A 9479-nucleotide genomic window follows, 5' to 3' on the forward strand; every position below is an offset into this window, starting at 1 on the left:
TTATGTTTTTGACTATTTAAACAGCGTAACCAATATTATTTATTGCCTATGAATTTGGTCAATGAACAATATTTCATCAACGCGATTAATTCCTTTGTGTTCAAAATTGTTAATTTAAAAACGATAGCCGTAAAACCTCTTTTGTTTATCAAACAATGACGGTCACAGGTTAGGGCGCACTTTATCGCGAATAATAAAGGTTTTAATTTCATTGCTAGACAAAATAAAACCAACGAGTCGACAAAATGAATAACTACATGCAGGCTGTTCCGTACCACGTAAGTTTACTTCAAGCGGCAAACTAACTTACTACGTTATCCAATACTACTTTTTAACAAAGCTTTAAAAAGGAGTAGACCAAAACGCGCAATGTGTTGAGTAATTGTTAAATATTTGGTACGTGATGATGAATATGGTCTAAGTAATCTGGCACCTAAAAAAATAGCAAAGCTCGAAATTCGCAGTTCATTCACAAAGGGTTTACAAACACGAGGTTTATTCTAGAATTTTAGGGTCCCGTTTTTTCTTAAGTGTAGAATACCAAATAGAACTAATTGTACCACAGGCAAACATGCCACTCATAAGACTTCTGTTTCGAAATTTCTTTAAGATTGCATTTACCATACGCCTGTTAAATTAAATATGGAATTCCATGAATAGCATTTTTTTTTAATAATGGTATATACCTACGTAGTTTATTTAGGCCAATGCTGATATAAATGCAAAATGGGCTAGTCACTGAAACTTCTCGTCCTTATTTTGCACTGAACCCATTTTACACTTTCCACCTTGCTTCTCCACCTTTGAGCTTTGAGCCTTTGTGCCATGCGTGAAAAAACACAGTTACCTAACTTGTTTTCGCAAAAGTGATTTATTTTTACTTTGTTGCGCTTTTGAGCGAACTTGAATTTTACAGTATCAAAGGGGATTCTGAGAAAGGTTTTGCAGAAGTTTTTTTAGGTAATTTTAGCTCTGATTAACTTTTCTGAGGTTATAGTAGACTGATTTAAAAATGTAATAGTACTTTAATAAATTCGATTGTAACAACATTCTTAATCTGACTTTTTGATGTGTCTATTAGTATGAATGTGGTAATGTATTTTGCATTCCATTAGGTTTAATAATTTTCAACATTCAAATTTTTAATAAAACCTAATTCTTTTAAAGTATCAACATAAAACCCATTTGGAATTCCGATAAAGTTATAAAATGCCACCGTCACAATTTTAGATACACGGGTTTTCAATCGGATATTGGCTTTAATTTTATTCGAAAGCCCCGTGAGAGCGACCAACTGCTTCGTCCTTTTAAACCGGTACCCTTTTTGCTTAAGATTCTAAATGTAACTTGCAAGAATCGGATTCTAAGATTTGTATTTACTTTTGTTTGTAGAAAATACGGCTTGACGTGTTTTTGTTTGTCTACAATGCCAGTCATAAATAATTTAAAAAATCGAATACTTAAGGATTTTTTTTTCTGTTCGTGTGTTGACTAAAACATATTTTATTATATTTATCACTTTGAAAATGCTGTGTCCCATTGCTGAACAAAGGCCTCTTTCCATATGTTGAGACAGTCTCTGGTCATACGGAAAATTGCTTAGCCTGAAATGCCAATGTTACAACAACAACAACAAATCTAGATCAAATTTAAAATCTTGCACAGAAGAGAAAAGATAAAAAGCAATATCTAACAAAACGAATCTTCTGTCATTTTAAGTCTCATGAATGAAGTAGCCTGTAAAATACTTTGTTTGCAGAAACTTCGGATAGGGATGCACATTTTAACACTTTGTATGATAAAGCAAAACGCTGGGGTACAGTAAAAATACAACAAAATGTGATTCTGTCGCAGCATCTTATTTGTAGGTAATACACGCAAAAAATGACACTCGTTAATCTTAAAATTTTTCGCTACATTATAAAAAGTTTTATATTAGGTACAATATAAAAGGTTTAAGGTTTTTGTATAAATTATCTAACTACTTAAAATTAGAAGTTTATTTTACACAGCTTTTGCTTTTTCCTCGGCTTCACGTTCCATCTCCTCGATTCTTTGCAAAGCCTTTTGTCGTCTCCTTTCTAGAGGGGTTTTAGACCACCAAGCTTCTGCCGAGGCGTCCTGTTAATAAAAAAATCAATCTAAGCTAACCTAAGCACAGATAGAACAAAGTGAAGGTGTACCATGTTAATTTTGTGTTGTGATGTAGCTTGATGTGACTCTAATGAGATCAGGGACAAGCATGTATATTTCGGAATCATTGTAATTTCTTGTATAGAAGGATTTTTTTTATTTGAAAGATGGTTAACCAATTTTAATATTAGTATGTACTAGCTCGTAATAAATAAAAACTTAGATACTACGTAAAAATTATTCTCAATACAAGCTTAACAGTGATATCCATAACTATAAGTATAACACTAGAAACAAACATAAACTTGCTGTTCCCGCCACCGCCTCCGTAAGGTTAGTACGTGTTTCGCCGGGAACTGTACACGTTTTAATAACAAAGTTCCCAATGATATAGTGAATTTGCTACCTACTTAACAAATTTAAGAGCTGCTTGTTAAGTAAGGCGTACTATACTGTAAATGATTTTATAGATGATAAAGATGCCTTGAAGCCAGTAGCTTGGTCTTGATAGTATGATAAAAATTTAAGCAATAGAGTTTTCGCTTTTTTTCTGTGAAATAACCATACTAGTGTCCAGTAGAACTGACACAAGAGACCGTCATGTGCTCGCTTGATTCTGTTGTTTTAGTTAATTTTAGTTTTGGACACTTAGAGACCTTATACAACTCTAAGATTTTATTTTATTTTAAATTTTATTTTTACTTGATTTGATATGTAAAGATACCTACCTATTTATAAAATACCTACCTATACCTATTTTTAAAATCTATTTTTAATGATTCTGACACTTAAGAGACCTTTACATCTCTAAGTAAATTTAAATTTGTAATTAGTTATTTATAGGTAGGCATATTCCTTATGAATACTTTTCGACCCGGGTACGTCCTTAAACTACGTCCAAAAGAGATGTATGGGCATTGTGAATGTCATCTTGCTTTGTGTCTTGCAGAGCCCAACTGGGGAAGTACCTCCTTACAGAAAACCGCAGCCAAATAACACTAGACCCTACTCATAGTGTTGTGTTCCTGCCGGTGAGTAAGGTTGCCAGAGCTCAACGAGGGGTGGGGGAGGTTAAGGTCGGCAACGTGTATGTAACTCCTCTGGAGTTGCAGGCGTACACAGGCTACGGAGACTGCTTACCATCAGGCGGGCCGTATGCTTGATTGCCACTAACGTAGTATAAAAAAAAATGTGTGGCGCTTATGAGACGCAATGCCGTCTGTATTGTAATATACAAGCACAAATGTTGTTTCTCTCTTATTTTAATACAGCCCGGTTGCTTGAACATGTCATGCTCGCTTAAAAGTCTTACTTATGGTGGCGTCGTTGATCGGGTCACCACTTTCCCAAATGAAGGTTGAGGGAGGCGATGGCTGAGACACTTCATTCGGTTCTTGTCTGCCTGATTTAATTTCTTGTCTTTTAATTATTTATTATTTTATATTAATTCAAGTCTTGGAGACCTTTTACATCTCTAAGAATAATTTAATGATCGTTTTTTAAATTATATTTTATCTCTAACACTTAAAGACTTTCACATCTCTAATGAATTTTAGTATTTGTTGGTTGTATTTTTCATAGTTTATTTACATACTTAATTCGACATTTAGAGACTGTATACATCTCTAATAAGTATCTAATATTTCAATGATTCCATATTTGTAATTGTGTTTTGTTATTTTTATTGTTTGTAAAAAAAATTACATGTAAAAGTGCCCCTGTAACCTATTTGCTGAATAAATGTTTGATGTTTGAAAGTAATAAATAATTAACTCATTCTTAAGTAGCAGGTATTGGGTTAAATAATTGACCTCATGATTTTTGTTTTGGCATAGGCACACCATATTTTTTGTAAGCAAAAAGGAATGACAATATACATGATATTTTGTAGTTCTCATTAATTTACACAACGTAACGTAAACACCAAGTGATACAGAGAATGAAATATTTTTTCTTAATAAATGAAAGAAACTTACTTGCTCAGCATACACAGGTTCCCTTGTGCTCAACTGTACGGCGATCTCATGAGCGGTTAGAGCGCGCACGCGCAGTTGTAACCTTCTTTTTGTGGTCAATAATGCGTCTAAAGCTGACAGCAGTGTCCCTTCAAACAAAAATAACTATAGTATAGTAGAAAACCTATTTCATTTTGAAAAGATAAATAACAAAAAACAGCTGATATACAAAAACACAAAACACTAACTTTGAACACAAAAAAAAAAAAAGATGTAGTACAGTTAGGTGCAATACATGATATGTTTGGTGATTCAATTATATTGACTGCATGTTTAAAGTACAAAATATATTTTTTTGAATAATAAAATTAGAAATTGCTTTACCAATAGTATACGAATCCGATACTCTAGCCAAACTAGAGAGATCCAGTCTAGGCGACAGGGCCCCAGCTTTATGAAGCTGCGTTCTCCACATGAGGGATATACTGCCGTAGTCAGCTCTAGGGATCTGGATGACCTTCGAATAGCACTGGAAGAGGAGCTTCTGCTCTGCGTCCCAAGGACAACGCGAGGTGCCCACAAATAAGACGCGATCTTCTGGGCAGATTCCTGGAAATAAAGAAATAGCATAAGCATGTAAAATCACCACGCCATATAAACGTGAACATTTTGATATTTTTCTAGATGGATAGATGGCTAGATACAAAATATAAAGCCTGACCAGAAATGACAAGAGGGCGCTATTATTCTCATGTATATGGTAACAGTCCAGTTTTGTATGAAACATTTAGTTCCAACAAAATTCCGCAAAATGGCGCTTGATCAAATATTACTGGTCAGGCTTTAACTTCTAACTTACATAGCTAGCTATCATATTATTATATAAGCTACTATTTAGGTGAATGAAAACATACAAATAGGTACACTTAATAAATAAAAAATATTATTTTTTGTACGTATATGCACCTTTTATGATTTTAGCCAAATCCTTCTTTAGCCGCTTTGGATCAGTTTTGTCCGTTTTTGGTATCTTCTTCACAAATGGCTTTTCAGCGTCATCCATCCAAATCACAGATGGCTGAAGTAGCCGCGACACTTTAACGACTAAATGTATCAACATTATAAGCCCTGATTTACCAGGATATTTTCCAACTATATTAGCTGGCGACAAGTCAAATAGTACCCCTCCCACTTCGCTACAGATTGAATGGACTAACATCTTTTTTCCGCTGCCTGCTGGACCTAAAATCATCACATTTTGGAAATTTAGTGTGAATTGCGGTGTTATCCTTAACCTACTCTAATCAAGTCTTTTCTCGCATAGATTCCTACAAGTTTAATACAGTTACCCTTGTGTATCTTACCAGACAACAAAACTGATCGCACTAATGGTGCATGAGTTCGAACGTGCTCTGAACCAAGAGGCAGAATACAATACTCTTTTATTAACTGCCTTATATCCCCAAGACAAGGCATTGGCTCTCGGCCTTCGTTCCTCCATTCGGCTCCAACAAAGGATTTTTCGCCAATATAGTCATCTATTTTACAAACTGGATATGGACGGATAATGCCATTTGATACTAGTTCTTCAAACAATGACTCCGTGGTTCTGTCTGGTGTCAAATCTTTTTCCTTTTTCTTTTTGCTCTTTTTTCCTCCACGTCGAACCTAAGATAAATCTGGCTTTTTATTTCAGTAACAAAATTCATTATTAGTTACTTGTTTTATGTAATTTAAATACACTAACCTTCTTTTGAGGTTTCTTCGCCTTTTTACCTTTGTGAGCTCTATCTCTGTCAAAAGCAGCTTGTAACTGCTCGAGTTCATTACGCATCATTTCATCTACAATGTTTCTAATTTCTTGTTCAATTATAACCATTTTTTCTCTTTCTATCATGTCCTTGTAATATCTTTCATGAAGATTGTCAGCGTCATCTTTAAATTTCCATATATCTTCAAATCTGAAAAATTGATTATGTCAATCATAAAACTATATTATCTATCATACTTTGGTTAGATATTTTTATTACAACTAGGTACTGACTCTTCATTGGCACTAATAACGTCTTGTAAAAAGTTCGAGGTACTACACTTGAACATTTGTAAATCTGTTTCCTCATCTTTATTCTTGTTGTCTTCAGACTTCCCATTTTTCTTATCTTTACTTTCCTTGCTTTTCTTAGATTCTTTAGATGATACTGGCGAAGATTTACTCAATGTACTATCAGGACTCGTGCCTAAGAATGAAATAGCTTCTTTAGAACTATTATTAGGTAAGTCTTATGTTATGATCCAGCAAGTTGCTAAATTTTTCTTAATATATTGATGAACTAATTTACCTTGTCTGCTAAACATGGCCCGACTTCCACCACTTTCTTCTGACGGAAGATCTGGAAATTTTCCAGTCCTCTCATAATACTCGGAAATATACCTCCTCAACTCGGCCCCTATTTGCTCATTAAGTCTTACTCCATGTTGTTTCCTTAGCTGTTCTTCGATTGTCACTAGAGCATTTTGATATTCCTTTTCTCGCTCTTTTTGTAGCTTTCGTCGATATTCTTTTATCTAGAAAAAAAACTTGATATATATTTGAATGGATCAACTTTTTCGTTCCGCTAGTTGCAGGGGTTATAAGCATATAAAATCGTTTACTTTATAAACTATGACGACACAAAACATTAAGTATAAAAAAAAAATTAATATAAAAAAACCCGACTGCACACTAAAAAGAGGAAAACAAGCCCCACAAGAGTATCGCAGGCGGGGACCAACTTGACCGCCACCAACGAATATACCTACTTAAGTAAAATTCTGCTAAAAGGTGAACTTAACAACAAACAACCAAAATGACTATAAGTAACCCTCTGTTGGTCCCCGCCTGTGATACTTAGCATCAACAACAATATTCTTGTGGCGCTTGTTTTCCTCTTTTTAGTGTGCAGTCGAGTTTTTTGTTTTTTTATAATATATGTATTTTTAAATTACAACTTTTTAGTTACACCCAAAAAAACATCCTATGACACTCCCGTGATCAAGACGAATCTAACGATACCCCATACATCAAAATCTATCAAGCCGTTTAGGCTACAGGAAGCCACAAAGAAACAGACATACATACATACATACACTAGAAACATTACCCTCCTCCCTTTGGCAGTCGGGTAAAATAAAAAAGACGGCATAAAAATTTGTGAAGTGGCAGCGAGTAATTGTTTTGATGGTATCGTACTTCTTCAGACTTCTTAATTGCTACAGATTCTGTATAAGGTGGTAATTCCATGCCAATTAGAAGCATTTCTTCTTGTTTCCTCTTTTTCGTCGCTCTTCTTGCTATGAAGCCTCTCCACACGCGCTGTATAGCTGTGGCAGCTGACGGAGACATTTCACCTTTCTGGTCTCTTCCTTTTTCTTTCAATAAACGAATCTCTTTCATGAACTGTCCTCTGAAAATATATGTTTGTTAAATAAATAGACATTTGGTTGACAAACAGAATTAACTTATTTATTACAGAAAATTATTTTCTGTTTTATTATTATTATTACTACCAAAATAAATAAATAACAAATACTATATCTAACATTAATGCCAATAGGTAATTGATGGCAAATATGTATTCTAACACATATATCGTATAGTTTCAAAATTTTCATACAAAAAATTAAATAGCTGTTTAAATTTCGGCACTTTTATAGTTAATAATTATTTTATGATAGCCTGGTTTTTAATTATAAAAACCAGGAAATAATAATACGAATCACACCTCAATCGTCCCTGCCTAGCTCTCTCATGGCTCTGAATAACGAGCACCGCCTGCTGTTCCGTCAGTACCAACGCTTGAGGCTTCGGAGGCTCATGACCCAGTTTCCTCAAAGTATTTATGATAAACTGCTGCCGACTCTCCACCTCTTCCTCTCTTTCTCTTATAAAGTATTGAGGGATACATGGCTCTGCTTCGCTGGGTGTTACTTGGAGTCTTTGAAAAACCTGCAAATACCGAAGAAAAAATGAACAAAAAATTAACACTTGAAAAGTTGCAGATGATGAATATTGTGACCAAGGGACTTCGTGTGAGTGAATATTTGTAGCGTGAGAATAATCTCATTATACAATTAACTGATACGGACGGACGCCCTTGAGGTATTTTCGTTATATTACAAAATTATTATCGGTATTGTACATGTATATGATTTATATTGTAATTATGTAATCAGTAGGAAATACACTTTTGTAGCCTCACGGCAAACAACAATGACCACGAACGACACAACCGAACACAAAGTCTTAGCTTAACTTTTTAAACCGAATAATGGCAAAGAAATCGAGGATACGAGCCTCCGTATACATATTCAACGCACCACCTTAGCAACTTTAGCAGGATTCTGAAGGCGTCGTTATATTGAAGGTGTATGCAGTCAAAGTAAGTTTCACACTTTCAAGTATAAGGCTTACATTAAAATAAATAAAAAATAAAAATCATTTATTTCAGACAACACTGTTACACGGGGTCCATTAGCTCACTTGCACGTTTTTAATTATAACGTAAAGCGTTCGAAGGTTATTTTAATCTCACCTCATCATCGTCAAACGTATAATCCGACAAATGCAACTCCACTAAATCATGTTTGATTTCAATCAGCCTTCCCAAACACGCCTCGAGTAGCCTCTTCACTATCAACCTCTTCTGAGGTTGCAACAGCTGATCGTATACGTTATCCAAACGCCGTACGAGGACCGTATACCTCACTCTGAGCTCGGACAGATGAGGATGCAGCTGAGTTTTCTCTGCCTCGCCTAGTGCGAACACTGCCTCATCGGCCTGCGTTGCCTCGCCAATGATTTCTGATGTTTCGCATAGTAAATCATTGTATGTTTTATTTGACATTTTGAAATGATTAATGAACTTTTAATCAAACGTATAGTTTTCGGTCTAGATATTAAATGTATGTAATGATTGTTAATTTGTGCAAAAATAATGGTCTCATAGCTTCATTTTGCTCAATTTAACGTTTAACAATTATATCTTGAATATTTTTAGAACAACACGCCAGTTTAATCAATACAGTCATCAATTAACATATAATCAAAACAACGAATAAACAGCACATTTCCTTCATTAATACCAAATTCACTTCAGTTCAGTTTGTCTTGCTTAATTTGAGTAAAGAAATAAAAATTTCCAATGTTGCACGCTGTACACGCTAAAGCACACTTTGAACGCTTATTTTATAAACAAGCTTTTAAAAGTCCTGTTTGTCGCAAAATCTTGCGAAAGTCTTGTTTATCACGAGCAAAGTTGTGGATCAACTAAATGTTTTCCCCCCTTCAAGCTTCGACGCGTTTCGGTAACATACACATGGCAACGGACTTATCGATCAGACATTGTTTAGTAG

The 9479-nt window shown here is 34.7% G+C and overlaps 1 protein-coding gene across 2 annotated transcripts; it reads right to left on the reverse strand.

The window, feature by feature from the left end:
* Window positions 1-1463: 1463 nt before the first annotated feature.
* Window positions 1464-9138, reverse strand: LOC133528448 (dynein regulatory complex protein 11). Of its 2 annotated transcripts, XM_061865842.1 has the most exons (11): window positions 8660-9138; window positions 7850-8073; window positions 7318-7531; window positions 6428-6653; window positions 6133-6325; window positions 5836-6049; window positions 5453-5756; window positions 5055-5330; window positions 4473-4697; window positions 4110-4237; window positions 1464-2121 (listed from the first exon to the last, which is right to left on the reverse strand). In XM_061865842.1, the coding sequence occupies exons 1-11, from the start codon at window positions 8969-8971 to the stop codon at window positions 2005-2007; spliced, it is 2433 nt and encodes an 810-aa protein (XP_061721826.1). In that variant the 5' UTR covers window positions 8972-9138; the 3' UTR covers window positions 1464-2004. The 2 variants fall into 2 exon arrangements, with proteins under 2 accessions (XP_061721826.1, XP_061721825.1); XM_061865841.1 differs by lacking the exon at window positions 1464-2121 and having other exon boundaries at window positions 2994-4237.
* Between the last annotated feature and the right edge of the window lie 341 nt (window positions 9139-9479).

This window comes from Cydia pomonella, chromosome 19 (genome assembly GCF_033807575.1).
Source record: "Cydia pomonella isolate Wapato2018A chromosome 19, ilCydPomo1, whole genome shotgun sequence".
NCBI lineage: Eukaryota > Metazoa > Arthropoda > Insecta > Lepidoptera > Tortricidae > Cydia > Cydia pomonella.

What these genes read in the sequence shown, in the direction of transcription:
- LOC133528448 (XM_061865841.1), bottom strand. Translation starts at nt 8,971, where the DNA reads ATGTCAAATAAAACATACAATGATTTACTATGCGAAACATCAGAAATC. An exon ending in ATACGTTTGACGATGATGAG is followed by an intron (nt 8,074 to 8,659) that starts GTGAGATTAAAA and finishes CGGTATTTGCAG; the next exon opens with GTTTTTCAAAGACTCCAAGT. An exon ending in CAATTAAGAAGTCTGAAGAA is followed by an intron (nt 6,654 to 7,317) that starts GTACGATACCAT and finishes TTTTTTTTCTAG; the next exon opens with ATAAAAGAATATCGACGAAA.